Genomic DNA, 18,506 nt, shown 5'->3' on the forward strand with positions numbered 1-18,506 from the left:
GGCTCATTGAGTCTGCTCTTCCATTTCACGATAGTGGATCCATCTCCCTCTCAACCCCATTCTCCTGCCTCTCCCTGTAACCTTTCAAGCAGAACTAATCAAGAACCTATCAACCTCTGTCTTAAATACACCCAATGACGTGGCCTCCACAGCGCCTTGTGGAAACAATTTACACAGATTCCCCACCCTCTGGCTAAAGAAATTCCTCCTCATCTCCATTCTAAATGGACGCCTCTCTATTCTGAGGTGGTGCCCTCTGGTCCCAGACTCCCCCATTATAGGCAACATCCCCTCCACATCACTCTATCTATTAGCAGATTAAGTGAATTAATGTCAGTATCTTCTCCCAAGCCAATATCCTCTGTACTCATATATACAGCCAGTTCCACTGGGCAGGTCACCTTGTTTGGCATACTTAATATCAGACGCCTGGAATAAGTATTTTTCCCAAACTGCAGATGGGGGCAGCATGGTAGCTTAGTGGTTAGCACAATGCTTTACAATTCTGGAGACCTGGGTTCAATTCCCACTGCTGCCTGTAAGGAGTTTGTTTGTTCTCACCATGACCTTGTGGGTTTTCTTCGGGTGAAATTGATGTTCATGCCATCAGATGGAATATGAAGTGTTCCTACCTGAGAATGGCCTCATTGTAGCAGTAGGGGAGACCATAACCAACATGTAGGAATAGGAAAGGGGAATGGAATTAAAATGGTTAGTCAGCAGGAAATGCTGCTTTTTTTGGATGGAGCGAAGGTGGTTTACAAAGTGCTCCCTCAGTCTATGTTGAGTCTCACCAATGTAGGTAGCATGGTGATTATTACGATGCTATTACAACTCGGGCTTCTGGAGTATGGAGTTCAATTCTGGCACCATCTATAAGGGGATCAAAGATCCCAAGTACATTTATCATCAATATACTGTATGTCTGCAGTATACAACCCTGAGATTCATCTTCCCCACAGACAGCCAAGAAACAAAGAAAACACGAGAACAGGTTCAAAGAAAAACATCAAACCCCCCCTCCCTCCACGCACAAAAAAACCCAAATCGTGCGAGAAGAAAAAGGAGCAAACAACACAAAATATAAAAAACACCAAATTGAAAGAGTCCAGGCACATTCAGTTCAGATCTGCAGCCACCCCAATCAAGATCACCCAAAACATTGCAAATAAAGGAACGTCATGGAACAAGAAACACATTATAATGTGAACTTGCCCACAAACTGCGTTGATTAAACTTTGCCCAAGACCCAGGACTCGGACACCATCCTCTGACAGCATTAAGGGAGAGAAAGATCATCTGAATGCAGAGACCTTTCTCCAGCAGCATTGAGTAAGAGAGAGAGAGAGAGAGAGATTGTCACACGCAGACATCTTCCTCTGACAGCAGCGAGCAAGAGCCTGGTAGATGGCACTGAAAACCTGCTCACCTTCTGCTCACTCCTCGATGAGTTCAATCTTCTCTAAACGGCAAGTAATGGAGTTAATCATGGGCTCGTGCCCTGTCTCCAGACCTTTTGGCCTCGAGGCTGCATGCTTCACTCGAAACCTCACAGAAGCCTCTCAGAGACAGCAAAGTGCCAGATCGCTTTGTATATTCTCCCTGTGGACTGTGTAGGTTTCCACCGGGTGCTCCGGTTTCCTCCCATAGTCAAAAGATGTGTAGGCTAGTAAGTTAACTGGTCATTGTGGCTCATTGGACTGGATGTACCTGTTCCAAGCTGTATCTCCAAATAAATAAAAATGTAGAGGAGGCCGCATCGGGAGCACTGGATACCAGATACAGCAGATAACCCAACAGACTCACAGGTGAAGTGTTGCCTCACCTGGAAGGACTGTTTGGGGCCCTGAATGGAGGTGTGGGAGGAGGTGAATGGGCAGGTACAGCAGTTCTTCCTGCAGGGATAAGTTCCAGGAAGGAAATTAGTGGGGAGGGACGAATGGAAAAGGGAATCACAGAAGGAGCAACCCTGCAGAAAGGGGAGATGGGGGAGGTAAAGATTGTGTTTGGTGGTAGGATTCCACTGCAGACAGCTGAACGTGCAGAGAATGATGTTTTGGTGCAAAGGTTCACGGTGTGGTAAGGACGTGGCTTTCTATACTGTTATGGGAGCAACCAGTTGGCCTAGTTCCGCTCCTATGTCTTATGGTCTAAGATGGGGGAGGGTGGATATCCATGGAATGTAGGAGATGTGAGAGAGGGAAGCATCAACTCCTGCTCCGCTGCTTCAGGTCCTACGCTGGCCTCATCAGTCACTTCACCTAAAGAGACTGGTATGAAGCAAGTCTTTCCTTCACCCAGAGAAATAGCTTTAGTTGCAGACCAATTTATCAATAGCAGAAGTCATGGGCGGAACTAAATGCTGTTGAAATACCCGGAAGATGGGAAAGGAAGATTGTACTTAAATGTTCAAAACACCAAGAAAGTATTTGTGCAATATTATTGGTCATTTGCCCATGGTAATCTTCCATGATCAGCAATTGACAAAGTGCATTTGTGAAGCTGTTGCAGCATAGATATCAGATAAATTAATTATCAGACAGAATCCCAGAGATATCTTCAGTGCTCTCAAAGCCAAGTTCATTGTCGTATACAGAATTACACGTATGCACAAGTGAAATAAAAAAAATATTTACAGAGGCATCGTGGCACATAGCATTGTATAAGCAGCATTCACAAGAAAATATACTATAATTATAAATACATTTTACAAAAAAGAACACAATTGGAACAAAAAAAGTTTGGAAATACCTTGGCCGTTTCTCGTGCGGTGCTCCCTAGTGAGTATTACGCGCACAACACACTGGAGGAACTCAGCAGGTCGGGCAGCATCTGTGGAAATGAACAGTCAATGTTTCGGGCCGAGACCCTTTGTCAGGACTGAAGAGGGAGGGGGCAGGGGCCCTATAAAGAAGGTGGGGGGAGAGTGGGAAGGAGAAGGCTGGTGGGTGCCAGGTGAAAAACCAGTAAGGGGAAAGATCAAGGGGTGGGGGAGAGGAAGCAGGGAGGGAATAGGCAGGAAAGGTGAAGAAGGAATGTAAGGGGAAAACACTATGGGTAGTAGAAAGAGGTGGAACCATGAGGGAGGTGATAGGCAGCTGGAGGAGGAGGCAGAGTGAAACTGGGATGGGGGAAGGGAGGGGGAGGGAATTACCGGAAGTTGGAGAACTCAATGTTCATGCCAAGGGGCTGGAGGCTACCCAGACGGTATAAGAGGTGTTGCTCCTCCAACCTGAGTTTGGCCTCATTAATGCAGTAGAGGAGGCCATGTATGGACCTATCCGAATGGGAATGTGAAGCAGAGTTGAAGTGGGTGATAACCGGGAGATCCTGTCTGTTGTGGCAGACAGAGTGGAGGTGCTCGATGAAGCGGTCCACCAATCTGCGTCGGGTCTCGCCGATGTAGAGGAGGCCGCACCAAGAGCACCGGATGCAATAGGTGACCCCAACAGACTCACAAGTGAAGTGTTGCCTCACCTGGAAGGACTGTTTGGGGCCCTGAATGGTGGTAAGAGAGGAGGTGTAGGGACAGGTGTAGCACTTACACTTGCAGGGTTAAATGCCAGGCGGGAGATCCATGGGGAGGGACATGTGGACCAGGGAGTCGCGGAAGGAACGATCACTGCGGAAAGCAGAGAGGGGTAGAGAGGGAAAGATGTGCTTAGTGGTGGGGTCATGTTGAAAGTGGCGGAAGTATCCGGAGGCTGGTGGTGTGATAGGTGAGGACAAGGGGAACACGGTCCCTGTTGTGGTAACAGGAGGATGGGGTGAGGGCCGAAGTGTGGGAAACGGAGGAGATGCGGGTGAGGGCATCATTGATGATGGCAGAAGGGAAACCATGATCCTTAAAGAAAGAGGACATTTGAGATGTCCTGGAACGGAAAGCCTCATCCTGGGAGCAGATGCAGCGGAGATGGAGGTACTGGGAATAGGGAATAGCATTTTTGCATGTGGCAGGGTGGGAAGAGCTATAGTTGAGGTCGTTATGAGAGTCTGTGGGTTTATAGAAGATGTCAGTGGACAGTTTGTCTCCAGAGATGGAGACCAAGAGATCGAGAAAGGGGAGAGGAGTGTCCGAGATGGACCAAGTGAATTTGAGGGCTTGGTGGGGGGGGGGGGGGGGGGTGGAAGTTAGAGGCAAAGTCGATGAAATTGACGAGCTCAGCATGGGTGCAGGAAGCAGCACCAATGTAGTAAACAATGTAGCGAAGGAGAAGTTGGGGAGCAGTTCCAGTATAGGTTTGGAGCATAGACTGTTCCACATAACCCACGAAGAGGCAGCATAGCTGGGGCCCATGCAAGTGCCCATAGCTACACCCTTGTTCTGAAGAAAGTGGGAAGAGCCAAAAGAGAAGTTATTAAGTGTGAGTACCAGTTCTGCCAACTGGAGGAGTGTGGTGGTGGTGGGGAACTGGTGAGGTCCATTGTCCAGAAAGTAGCAGAGGGCTTTGGGGCCTTCTCGATGGGGAACGGAAGTGTATAAGGATTGGACATCCATAGTGAGAATGAAGCGGTCGGAACCGGGGAACTGGAAGTTATTGAAGAGGTGGAGGACATGGGATGTATCCTGGATGTAGGTGTGGAGAGACTGACCTATGAGTGACAAAATGGAGTCCAGGTAGGCAGATACAAGTTCCGTAGGGCAGGAGCAGGCCGAAACTGTGGGTCTAGCGGGACAGTGAGGCTTGTGGATCTTAGGGAGGAGGTAAAACCGAGCAGTGCGGGGTGAGGGAATTATGAGTTTTTTGGCTGAGGATGGAAGGTCTCTGGAATTGATAAGGGCGGTGATGGTATGGGAGACAATGGGTTTGATTTTTTTGGTGGGGTTCTGTTCCAGGGGTAAGTACGAGGAGGTGTCAGAGGGCTGTCGTTTGGCCTCAGTGAGGTAGAGGTCCGTCTGCCAGACTACTACGGCACCATCTTTGTCTGCGGGTTTGATGCTGAGGTTAGGATTATTGCGGAGTGGAGGGCAGTGCGTTCAGAGGGAGTGAGGTTGGAACAGGAGAGAGGGGTGGTGAAGTTGATACTGTTGATGTCTTGGTGACAGTTGGAGATGAAAAGATCGAGTGCAGGTAGAGGGCCCGGTGGGGGTGTCCAGGAGGAGGAGGAGGGTTGAAGACAGGAGAAGGGGTCATCAATAGGGAGGGGAATCCTTGTTGAAGTAGTAGGCTCCGAGACATAGGTGACGGAAGAAGAGTTCAGCATCATGGCGGGCATGGAACTCACTGAGGTGTGGACGGAGGGGGACAAAAGTGAGGCCTTTGCTAAGGACAGAACATTCTGCCTCAGAGAGGGGAGGGTCTGAGGAGGGTAAAGAGTGGGAGGTCTCAGGAGGGAGAGGGGGGTTGGGATGTTCAGGGAGAGCGGGGTTGGGGAGGATGAGGGATCAGAAGAATGGAGGGGGGATGAGGGGTGTAGGGAATGTTGGGTGTCGCGGGGAGGATAGGGGGTAGTAGAGGAATAAGACGAGCGTAGTAAGAACAGTCCCGGTCTGGAGAGGGTCAGGACCTCGGTCCGTGTCGGAAGCGAGTGAGTCCATGGCCCGCCGGGGGCTGGTACCCATGACCGGGAGGGGGTGGTTCCAACCCGAAACGTTGACTGTTCATTTCCACTGAGGCTGCCCGACCTGCTGAGTTCCTCCAGCGTGTTGCTTCAACGCCAGTATCTGCAGAGTATTTCAGTGCGTACACGGTAGGCGGAGCTTTCACAAAGCTCGAACATCCTGCGCTGCGTTGTTAAACAACACTGTGCGCTGTTCCTCAGTAGCGATGTCGGACACCCGGGTTATGCACGTAAATATGATCACTCTGCTGCCTGTTCTCCTTTTTGTGAGTCCGGTCGTGGGTCATTCGTGGGTACCTCGGCTCAAACTGGACCTGAGAGGTGAGTGGACGGGGTTGTGGATTCGGGTCCCGCGGGTGGGAGCCGGTTCAGGGCGCGGGTATCAGTTCACCGATCGGCTGTCCAGCCTGACCTGGTGGCTTCTGGTTGCGATGCAACAAACGTCGCTTCTTCCAAAGGGTAACGGGCAAACCTGTCCGCGTCTATTAACATTTAAACTCAGTATTGGTCAATATCCCTGAATATAAATCGTATCTTTCTCTTTAACTGTATTTGCCATTCAGTATTTCTGCCTTATATTTTCAATATCTAATGATTTGAGACTCTCCTGATCAGTATCTGCGTCTTTTTTTTTGGCTATTTTGTATTGTCACTTGCATTGAGGTATTGGTAAAATCTTAATTTTGTACGCCATCCCGTTTAGGTATATAAGGGGGAAAATAACAGTGCAGAATAAGAGAGGGCAGGTAGACGATAAGATGATGAAGGCAAATGCGGTAGATTAAGGTCAGGAGCTCTCCAGCAGTCTCACAACAGTGGGTGACTTTAGTTGTCCTTGAGTGTGGACTCTTGGTGTTATTCCTGTTCATATTCTAACACTTTGAATATATATCAGGAGCTTTACTGTACTCTGGGCACAGGGGAGATCTTCTGAGCTCTATCATGAACACTAACCTCTGTGGTATTCAGGACATCTTTAAGGAGCGATGCCTCAAAAAGGCCGTGTCCATCATTAAGGACCCCCATCACCCTCTCCTCATGGCTACCATCAGGAAGGGGTACAGAAGCCTAAAGGCAGACACTCGACAATTCAGTTAAGAGTTTCTTCCCTTATATATGTAACTATTTTACATATATATATATACTGTAATTCAGTTTTTATTCTCTTATTATGTATTGCATTATAAGACCACAAGACATTGGAGCAGAATTAGGCCATTCAGCACATTAAGTCTGCTCTGACATTTCATCATGGCTGATCCCAGATCCCCTTCAACCCCATACACCTGCCCTCTAAGAGGTTGCCCCTCAATTTTGTGGCTGTACTTTCTAGTTCTGGATACCCCCACCAGAGGAAACATCTTCTCCACATCCACCTTATCTAGTCCTTTCAACATTTGGTAGTTTTCAATGAGATTCCCCCCGCATTCTTCTAAATTTCATTGAGTACAGTCCCAAAGCTGCCAAACACTCCTCACGTTAACTCTTTCATTCCGAGAATCATCCTCGTGAACCCCCTCTCAACTCTGTCCAATGACAATACATATTTTCTGAGATAAGGGGCCCAAAACTATGAACAATACTCCAAATGCAGCCTGACTAGTGTCTTGTAAAACTTCAGCATTATCTTCTTGTTTTTATATTCTATTCCCCTTGAAATTAATGCCAACATTCAATTCGTCTTCTATACCGCAAACTCACCCTGTGAATTAACCTTCTGGGAGTCTTGCATGAGGACTCTTAAGTCTCTCTGCATCTCTGATGTTTGAACCTTCCCCCCTTTTAGATAACAGTCTGCACTATTTTTTTTTAACCAAAATGCATTATCATACATTTCCCAACACTGTAACCCATCTGCCACTTTTTCCCTATTCTTCCAATTTGTCTTAAGTTCTGCTGCAACTGCATTTCTTCCTCAGCACTACCTACCCTCCGTCTATCTTTGTGTCAGCCACAAACTTTGCCACAAAGACATTAATTCTACTATCTAAATCATTGACAAGAGTGGAGTGATATTTGCAATTTTCCATTCCTCCGGGGCCATGCCAGAGTAAAGTGATTCTTAAAAGATCATCACCAATTATTCCATTATCTCTGCAGCAACTATTTTCAGGACTCTGGGATGTAGTCCATCTGGTCCAGGTGACTTACCCACCTTTAGACCTTTCGGTTTGCCTCAAATGTTTTCCTTTGTAATAGCAATGGCACTCACATCCCTCTCCCTGACATTCATGAACCTCAAGCGTATAACTAGTGTCCTTCACAGTAAGGACTGAAGCAAAGTACTTATTGCGTTCATCTGCCATTTCTTTGACTCCATTACAATCTTACCAGCATCGTTTTCCAGTGGTCCAATATCAACTCCCACCTCCCTTTTATTCTTTATATAAATGAAAAAATTAGAATCCTGCTTTATATTATTGGCTATTTTGGCATCATTCATCTTTTCCCTTTTTTATAGCTTTTTTATTTGCCATTTTGGTTTTTTAAGCTTCCCAATCATCCAACTTCCTACTCATTTTTGCTACCTAATAGCCCTTTCCTTGGCATTGTACTGCTATTGCACAGTTAACAAGTTCCATGACATTCCGGTGATATTGAACCTGATACTGATTCTGGGTACTGAGAGGTTCTGCTTCTGCTTGGTACTGCGCAAGCACAGCCCGACGCATTGCAGGAGTCTGTGTGTTTTTACTGCTCCTGTTTTGGTGTTTCTGTAGACCTGTAACAAATGAAATAACATTGATTTCCACAGTCATCTCTTATTATAAACAAGCAGGTTATAGCCAAATTAAATCGCGCTGTTCTTAGTGTTCATTGTTTTTATTCAGTGAAGATTTGCAATGCTGCGTGCTTCTGTTGCAGTTAATCTTCCAGGTAATCTGATTAGAATGGACTTTACCGTCTGGTGATCATTCAGGATAGAATAGACGGGCAGGGTAATTTCCAGTGATTGTGTACAAGCTGAGATGTGACAGATTAATGGATATGAGCTCAGTTCACCTGTCTGGATCCTATTTAAGTGGAGTGAGGAATTCATGGAGCTGGAATGTTGGTTGTGGATCTGCAACAGTCTGATTGACCAGAACCGAGAGGCACTGAAATTGCAGGTGAAATCAAGCAATAATGAGTCATTCTATTGGGCTGGCCGTCTGTCCTTTGCATCAAAAAGCCACCGGCATGGAACTGAAATGCTGAAAAAAGCCCGGAACTGTGGATTAAGTGACCTTGCACCAACTGTTTCCTGTTATCTGTATTGTAGTGATGAAAAACATCTCAACTCCAATAAATTTCACCCAAAACAAAAACGTATCATTGTTGTGAGATCGCCGAATCACGGAATGTGGAAGTCCAATTCACGTTTATTGTTAGTTGCGTGGGTACATGTGTCGGCAGGGTGCAATAACAAAACTTGCTTTCACCAGCAGCACAGGCACATGACATCGGGCAAGCAGTATTCACAAGAAAAAGGCAAATTAAACATAAATTATACAAGAAAAGCACAATTCGAACCAAAGAGGTGAAGAGTGCTCAGAGTGCAACGCGCACACAATACTAGTGGCATGCAGCAGCTCAGGCAGCATCTATGGAGGGGAATCAATTGCTGACGTTTCAGGCTGAGACCCTTCATCAGAACTCAAGTGGTCATGGTGCTGCTGTCGTGACTGGGGTTGTGCAGGTTGGTTAATGAACTCAATACGGGAGATGAAGGGAAGCAGCTGTTTTTGAAACAGGTGCTGTGGGACTTCAGCATCTGTAGCTCCTTTCCTTGACCATATGAGAAGATGGCCGGGATCTTTGATGATAGGTGTCGCCTAGCTGAGGCAGTGCCTCATGGTGGGGAGGGATATGCCCAAGATGTATTGGGCTGAATCCACTACTTTCAGCAGCTTCTTGGGTTCCCATGCATTCCGATTGCCAAACTGCGCCATGATGCAACACAGTGGTGATCAGTCCCCACCGGGCTTCTGACATGCCATGATATATCACATTTTAGTGTCACTAAAGCTGTTTGGCCTCAGCAGGGTTTCAGACAGGTGTACAGCCCTCAAGCTCCTTCTACCACTTGCAATGTCATACCTTCCTCCTTCCTCTTAGCTTAACCTGCCAGTTCTTTGGCGCAAGTATTTCTCCCCAGCACCATCCCCTTACAAGAAAACCAACTGTTTACATTAGGTTAGATTCAACTTTACTATCGTGCCGAGTACAGATTCAAAGCCAATGAAATGCAGTAATAAGGGTCAGGCAAAGAAGGTGGGAGAGGGGAGGAAGAAGTACAAGGTGGCAGATGATAGGTGAAACTGGGAGAGGGGGAGGGGTGAAGTAAAGAGCTGGGAAGTTGATTGGTGAAAGAGATAAAGGCCTGAAGAAGGGGAAATCTGATAGGAAAGGTCAGAAGACCAAAGAAGAAGGGAAAGAGGGCGGAGCATCAGAGGGAGGTGATGTGCAGGTAAGGAGATGAGGTGAGAGAGGGAAATGGGAGTGGTGGGGGGGGGGGGCAATTACCAGAAGTTTGAGATATCGATGTTTATGCCATCAGATGGAATATAAGGTGTTGCTCCTCCAACCCGAGTGCGGTCTCATTGTGCCAGCAGAGCTGGCCATGGACTGATATGTCAGAATGGGAATGGACGTGGATTTGAAATATGTAGCCACCAGGAGATCAGACTTTTTGTGGTGGATGGAGCGAAGGTGCCTCAACAAAGTGGTCTTCCAATCTACACTGGGTCTCACCAATATACAGGAGGCCACATTGGGAGCGGATACAGTAGATGACCCCAAAAGATTCACGGGTGAATTGTCGCCTCACTTGGAAAGATTGTTTTGGGCTCTAAATAGTAGTGAAGGAGGAGGTGTAGGGGCAGGTGTGGCCCTTGTTCTGCTATTAAGGATAAGTACCAGGAGAGAGGTCAATGGGGAGGGATGACTGGACAAGGGAGTCACATGGGGAGTGTTCTCTGCAGAAAGTAATGGGGAGGGTAAGATGTGCTTGGTGGTGGTATCCTGTTGGAGATGGTGGAAGTAATGGAAAATTATGTGCTGGTGGGGTGGTAGGTGAGGACAAGAGGAACCCTATCCTTGACGGGAGGATGGGGCGAGGGCAGATGTGCACGCAATGGAAGAGATGTGGATGAGGGCAACTTTGAAGGGGAACAGAAGCCCGTTTCTTTGAAGGAGGAAATCTCACTTGTTCTGGAATGAAAAGCCTCATTCTGAGAGCAGAAGTGGTGGAGACGGAGGAACTGAGAGAAGGTGGTAGCATTTTCCAAGTGACAGGGTGGGAAGTGGTATAGTCCAGGTAACTGTGAGAGTTAGTGGGATTATAGAAGATATCAATAGATAGACTATCTTTAGAGATGGAGACAGATTGAAGGGGAGAGATGTGTCGGAAATTGACCAAGAAAAATTTGAGGGCAGGGTCCACCATGCATTTTGTGTGTGTTGTAAGTAAACTAGGCACCTTAATTAATGTAACTTAATGTGTTTAATAGAAACACTTAATAATAGCGGCTTATAATGTTCCTGTAGCCACCGGGAACATAGTTTCCCTGGCCGCTGGGTTGGGCTGCATCAATAATTAGCTGGCCCAGGAGTCTTCTCTGCTAACAAAAAATTGTGCTGTGCAGTTTTTGGGACTGGGATGAGGTATGATTTGCTGTCTTGATTTATTCATTTATTTATTTGTGACCTTTTTATTTTAATCAAGCACCAAAGCGCGATGGAAGATTTTTACAGGTAATCAGGGCTGCTGGCCACAGAAGGTTAACAGGGAATTTAACAAATGAGCTGAATGATGAAGACTCTAGCTGTGTTATTAAAAGAGGACTTGCATCAATAGGAGTGTTGTGATGATGACAGTAGAGAATGGCCAATAGCAACATTTGAAATCATTGAAAATTCTCAAGTGATGGATGGTGATTTTCTGTAGTGACATGATGTGAAGCAGCTTATCAAACAGATTCAAGAGAAAGGGGAGTTAGATTTACACTTGAAATACAAAGATTTAAAGGGTCACCGCAGAGCTTATATTCTTCATAATTTTTTTCAAAATAATTGTGCATTGAAAATTAGGGTTTTCATGCAGCAGTATGATTTCTCCTTTCTGAAATTTTAGTGTTAAACTCAGTGTTTTACATTGCTTTCAAAAGGTCCAGAAACGTTGCCAACTTCTTTCGGAAGGTTTTTGTCCAATGTTTTGTGTCCGAGTACAAGGCTTCAGTGTCTCAAACTCAGCAGCTCTCTCTTTCCATCACCGTGAGAGTTTGCCGTGAAAGCTGTGATGGAAGGGACGTGTCTGCAACACAAGCAGTTACCAGACCCTGATGTTGCTTTGTGGAAGGCTGCGGCAACGATGGAGGAGAGATGGGGGAGTTTTGAAAGATGAAGGGAGTTACGACAAGCTGGTGAAGAAGATAGGCAAGAGGAGGCTTTTTAACAAAAAGAGATTTCACCCCCCCCCCCCCCCGTGATTCTCTTCAGTGTTTGCAAATGAGTCTCTGTGAGCTGCAATACGATAATGGGGTCATACGCTAAGTGGCCACTTTATTAGGTACCACCTCCTGAATGCACGTTCCTGGCCATCCACTTCAAGATCTGATGTGTTGTGCATTCAGAGATGCTCTTCTGCACACCACTGTTGTAATGCATGGTTATTGGATTTACTGTCACCTTCCTGTCAGCTGACCCAGTCTGTCATTCTTCTCTGATCTCTCTTATTAATAAGGTGTTTTCACCCACAGAACTACCACTCATTGGATGTTTTTTCCCCCACCATTCCCTGTAAACTCTAGAGACTGTTATGGGTGAAAATCCCAGGAGTTCAGAAGTCATTGAGAGACTCAAACCATCCCATCTGGTACCAACTACCATTCTGCAGACAAAGTTATTTAGATAACACCTCTTCCCCATTCTGAAGTTTGGTTGGAACAGCAATCAAACTTCTCGGGCATGTCTGCATGCTTTAATGCATTGAGTTGTAGCTGCATGATTGGCTGATTAGATGTTTGCATTAATGAGCAGGTGTACCTAATAAAGTGAGTGTAGGTCACTACAGCCCATAAACAGGCCCTTCAGCCCACCTACTGGTGCTGGCTTGGTTTTCTGCCTAGTCTCATCTACTTTCATCTGGACCATAGCCCTGCATACCTCTGTCATCCATGCACCTATCTGAACTTCTCTTAAATGTTGCAATTGATGTAATGTAACACTACGATTGCACCAGAGTGCAGCCCATGAATGCATTCACGTTGGAATGGCCTACAAAGCCAGCCTCTCACCAGGGCTGATCTCCTTCTCTGGGAAAGAATGAGAAGTAGACATTGAGCCTAGCTTTGGCTGTCCTTTCCTAATGTGACAGTATTGTTGGTCTATTCCTTTTCCGTCCAGCAAGAGATATGTTAGGCGTAGATCAATCCCCTTTGATGAATTGCCTGCAGGTACTAGGAAACTTTAATGTCCTTCCCTTGGACAACATTGGTGGCGTGGAGAGGGGAGACTTGCAGCTTGGGCAACTGCTGGTCTTCCATATAAAAAAAACTTGCCCAGACTTCTGCCCTGGAAACTTTCCAAGGTGCAAATCCATGGTCTGTCGAGACTAATGGAGGCCTACTACTAGGAAGCTCGGAACTAGATGCAGTATTTCTTTCTCTCTCTGGGTTTGGTCTCTTTCCAACTGCATAGCATCATTTTCTTTGGTGCATTGTGCAGAAACTTCACAAATGTTCCAGGCGGTAATGAAGTGGTGGGCTGATACTCTTTCACATCAGCTCGTTGGTCATTCTTGTTAACCGAGGTATATTGAAATGAATGAATGATCTTGTGATCATGCACTCCCCTCCAGTGTGGGACAAATTGCTGAGTGTTTATAAGCACGTGCAAATCACCTGCAAGTGAATGTCAGCCTTTTTCGCAAGGGCATGGACTTCAAGTGTAAAGAGCTGACATTACATTTGGTGTTCTTCATGTAGTTATTTAAGAGGCGATGGGAGATGATCATGAAAAGTTCATCTGTTACTTTTCCGAAAGATTGAACTGTTTGATCCCAAACTCATTCCGTTTTAAGGGTAAATGTGGTGGCCACTTTATTAGGTACGCCTGTGCACTAGCTTGTTAATGCAAATATTTGATCTGCCAATCATGTGGCAGCAACTCAGTGCATTAAAGCATGTGGATATGGTCAAGAGGTTCAGTTGTTGTTCATTGAAGCGTGGAAGAAATGATATCTAATTGATTTTGACTGTAGAAAGATGTTTGTTAAGGTCAGGGTGCTTTGCATATCTCAGAAACTGCTGATCTCCTGTGATTTTCACTAACAACAGTCTCTATAGTTTACAGAGAATAGTGCAAAAACAAACAAAAATCTAGTGAATGACAGATTTGTGTGCAAACATGCTTTGTTAATGAAACAAGTCAGAGGAGAGTAAAGAGACTATTTCAAGCTGACAAGAAGGAGCCAGTAACTCAAATAATCACGTATCACGGCAGAGATGTTCAGTGAAGCATCTCCGAATGCGCAACATGTTGAATCTTGAAGCGAATGGGATACAGCAGCAGAAAACTATGAACTTGCACTTCATTTGTTTCTCAAGTGTATATTAAACAGTTGAAGCTAAGAAGACTGTGAGGGGTTTGACAGGAGGAATGCTGAGAGGATGTTTTCCCTTCAGAACTATGGGGCGTAGTGGCAGCATGTGTGAAGGTGAGGAGGAATTTCTTCTCTTAGAAGATCACCTGTCTCTGGAATACTCTATCGCTGCGACCTATGACAAGTGAAGACTTGCATTCATGGGTTAGAAAAGCAGGGCAAAATGGATAATGGGTATTTTGCTACAGTGTATTCCCTTGCACAGAGAGAGTCGTGCTATACACTAATGAAACTTAGCTTTACAAATCCATATGGAACCCGAAGAGTCATTGACAGCATTTGTGGAACATGTGTACTTTGAGGGGGCGTGTATGTTGGAAGTTGAGGTAAACTGGTTTTTGCATTGCGTGGGAGCCAAGGTTTATGGAGAGCAGGTGGGAATGTGGAGTTAAGGCTGGATTTGTATCAGCTATGATCTTATTGAACAGCAGAGCAAGCTCAAGGACTTGTAGGACAACTGCTGTTTTCTTTTATCAAAGTCAAGTCCATTGTCATTTGCACAGTACTGTACTTGTTACTGTGGAGTGGAGAGCGAGTTTGTAAATCTGGCTGGAGCAAAGGATGTTGGGTATGATTAGGGTGGAGCACCGTAGGAGGGGTGTGAGACAGGTGGCAGGGAAGGAGTGCCCAGGGAGGGGGGCGGGGAGGGAGTAGCGCGGGTACAGACGCACCCAGCCCTGAGACACCAGGCAAGGTCATTTGATTCCAAGTAATTGGTTTATTGATCATTACAGAATGACTCGCTACTGCTTCCCACTCCCTCTTTTCTCCCTTCTCCTTTTCCCAACCATGATAACCCTCTTCCGACTCTCAGTCCATAGTAGAAACCCATATCAGAATCAGGTATGTCATCACTCACATATGTAATGAAATTTTGTTCTTTTTAATGTGGCAGCAGTATAGTGCAATACATAAGATTAGTACAGAACTGTGCAAAAGTCTTAGGCACCCTAGCTATATACCGTATATGTGCCTAGGACTTTTGCACAGTATTGTATATGTTATAAAAAAAATTACTTGCAGCAGCATCAAATAAGCAGCATTCACAAGAAAAACTTAAATTATACACAAGTATTACAAGAAATAACAACTGAAATAATTTAGGTCTTTATTCTTTGGAGCGTAGAAGGTTGAGGGGGGACTTGATAGAGGTACTTAGAATTATGAGGGGGATAGATAGAGTTGATGTGGATAGGCTTTTTCCATTGAGAGTAGGAGAGATTCAAACAAGAGGACATGAGTTGAGAGTTAGGGGGCAAAAGTTTAGGGGTAACACGAGGGAGAATTTCTTTACTCAGAGAGTGGTAGCTGTGTGGAACGAGCTTCCAGTGGAAGTAGAAGAGGCAGGTTCAGTATTGTCATTTAAAATAAAATTGGATAGGTATATGGACAGGAAAGGAATGGAGGGTTATGGGCTGAGTGCAGGTAGGTGGGACTAGGTGAGAGTAAGCGTTCGGAATGGACTAGAAGGGCTGAGATGGCCTGTTTCCATGCTGTAATTGTTATATGGTTATATATGAAACAAATAAAAGTACACTTTAGTGAAAAGTAAACATGTCACGAAACTGTAATGATTAGAGTTGTGTTGGTTGGTTCAAGAGCTGAATGATTCAAGCCATTCTTGAACTTAGTAGTGTGGGTCTTCAGAGTTCTGTACCTTCTGCTGATTGGTAGCTGCGAGAAGGTAACACAATGAGTACAATTCATTTGATTGGTGGAAGTGCATCAACATAAACTTTCAGGATTCTGAATATTGCATGGTATGCCACACTCCAAATAAAACATTGTTCCATGCATCCAACATTACTGAGGAAGCTTGAAACCTAAAATATCAGGTACTCAGAATACCCTGCTGGTCAGTCAGCATCTATGCAGAGCAGAATTGAGACAGTCAGTGTTTCAGGGTGCTGATATTTTATCAGAACTTCTGCACCTCATTGTTTTGTGGAAATATTCTGTTCCGGGGTTCTCAAGGATAGTAACGTGGCCTGCAACACTGATTTACCTTCAGTGTGACAGTGTGACAGTGTGATTCTCATGGTGGAGTTCCATTGCTGTCCTAAATGCCAGTGGTGTAACAGGCAGTAACTGACTAACTATCTGATTCTCAGGAGCTGGGATGTTTCCAGTGACAATATCATGGAAAATGGAGTTGTCTTAGCAAATCCAATTCTTGCTTTGCAACTACTGCGATTGATGTTTCTTTCAAATGTTGCTTTGTTGCCCTTATGCCAGTTGAAAATATTTTAAAGTATTAACATCTTGCTCCTCTGTATCCCTACAGCTGAAATTAAAGACCGGGCTGTGTTTAACCAAACTGGAAAGTTTGCCACCACTCTCCGCGAGGGAAGCACTGTTTACATTGGTGGAAATGGAGTCCTTCATCGGATAAACTTTGATGTCTCTCCCACACTGGAAACGGTAGTGTAGAATCAATTGCTCCTGGATTTGTAAATGTGCTGAGATACCGAGAACTGGTCTCATTATTGAAAGGTGTCCATAGGAGGCTTCCACACTCTCCAGCCCCATTTTGAAGTGTTGCATTACATCTGTTTTGTCGGCTGTTGTTCTGTGATCCATTGTTTTTCCACATTTCTGGGGTCAGATAGCATGCCCAAGAATCTGGTTTTATTGGAGGGAGTTAAATAATGAATATTATTGGCAGGGATTTATCTTAAACTTTCACAGATGTTGAATTAGAAAAATAGAAACCAATCTGCATTCCCACTGATTCAGCAGGGAAATCATCTTTAAGGTTTGCGCTGAACTCATATATTTTTGCTTTCGTTTTGTTTAGCTGAATATAACGGCAATATCATTTGTCAGCAGGGTAACGGGTCCTTCTGGCTCACCGAGCCCACACTGTTCACCAAGTACACCCATGTGACCAATTAACCTGCCAACTTCCTCTTTGCAAGTGGGAGGAAGCTGAGCACCCGGAGGAAACCCATGTGGTAACAGGGAGAACATACAAGCTCTTTACAGGCAGCGGTGGGAATTGAACCTGGGTCATTGGTGCTGAAGTAGTTTTACGCTAGCCTGCCAACTCCATGGTATCTTTGAGGAACTTCTCAAAGGTGTGCGTGATGTGAGTAAGGCCACATAAAGAAAGCACGTTTCTGTAAACATAATGAGCATAAAACATAACAATTAGGTTTAAGGGGAGGCCTTTCAGCCCATCAGACCTGCCCTGCCATTCAGTAAGACCATGGCTGACCTTTTTTTCTCAGCAGCACGTTCCTGCACTATCTCTGTACCGCTTGATTCCCTTAAAGATCTGTCAGTCTCACTCTTGAATATATTCCGAGTTCACAGCCTTCGTGGGTCAAGAACCTCAAAGGTTCAGCATCCTCTGGGTGAAGAATTTCTTTTTGGTCTTATGCCATCCTACGTTGCATCAGTGACCCCTAGCTCAAGGTTCAAAGTAAATATATTATTTGAACTTGTGTTGTTAACATATACTTGGGATTCTTTTTTTTTATACAAGCATTTGTAGGAAAATACAATAGAATTTTGTGAGAAACTGAACAAAAACTGAGACACCAGCCATGAGAAACCTCGTCCCCATGTCAGCCCAGCAGTCAATGTGGTGAACTCTTGCTGCTCTGCTATAACAAGCAAGTGCACCCTCTCTTAGGTGGTGAGAATCCTCAATATTCTAAGAATGGTCTGCCAGCCTCCTGTGTAATTGGGAGTCTTTACAGAAAGATTGCATCAGCGAAATGAAACAAAACGTATTATCCACCCATTCTGTTCTGTTAGAAATGAAAAGGAGTGTAACCTGTGTCCCACCTTTGTGTTCAAAACTGATGTTCAAAGACAAACTTACTGTCAACACGATGATGGAACCGAATGTCAGGATATCCAAACGGTGGAGAACCAGGATATTATGTTTTGTAACCCCGAAACATAAAACTAATTGAAAGGAAAACATGCAGAGCTTTTGGAATGCATGTCTTGGTTTCATTTTTACTTTAAACAAGGCATGCAGATATGACATGGTGGCTTGATAATGTATGCAATTTAATGTAGTTTTACATATAACCCATAATTAATTATTTAAACAACAAAGAATGCTTCATTAACAGCTTTACTCAAATATTACTAAAATATTAACTACACAACACCCAAAGCTTTCTAAATGCTGGGTTTTTGTACAGAATGTGTGTATTAACCCTGAGCGGTTTGTCAGGACTACAAAAGAAGAGGAGAAGGAACAACAAACAATCTACTGGAGGAAATGCATGTCATGCAGCATCTATAAGAGGACAGAAATTGTCAGTGTTTCGGGCTGAGATCA

At 45.0% G+C, this 18,506-nt stretch overlaps 1 protein-coding gene across 1 annotated transcript in view; it reads left to right on the forward strand.

Moving 5' to 3' along the window:
* The first annotated feature begins 5,659 nt into the window (after positions 1–5,659).
* The window catches only part of LOC140714153 (semaphorin-7A-like), a 44,840-nt gene continuing 31,993 nt past the window's right edge, over positions 5,660–18,506 (forward strand). The window contains exons 1-2 of the mRNA XM_073024997.1: positions 5,660–5,883; positions 16,491–16,627. Coding sequence (XP_072881098.1) covers positions 5,769–5,883; positions 16,491–16,627 — 252 coding nt within the window. The 5' untranslated portion in view covers positions 5,660–5,768. The remainder of the gene's footprint in view (positions 5,884–16,490; positions 16,628–18,506) is intronic.

Source organism: Hemitrygon akajei, chromosome 21 (assembly GCF_048418815.1).
Source record: "Hemitrygon akajei chromosome 21, sHemAka1.3, whole genome shotgun sequence".
NCBI classification, from domain to species: Eukaryota; Metazoa; Chordata; class Chondrichthyes; order Myliobatiformes; family Dasyatidae; genus Hemitrygon; species Hemitrygon akajei.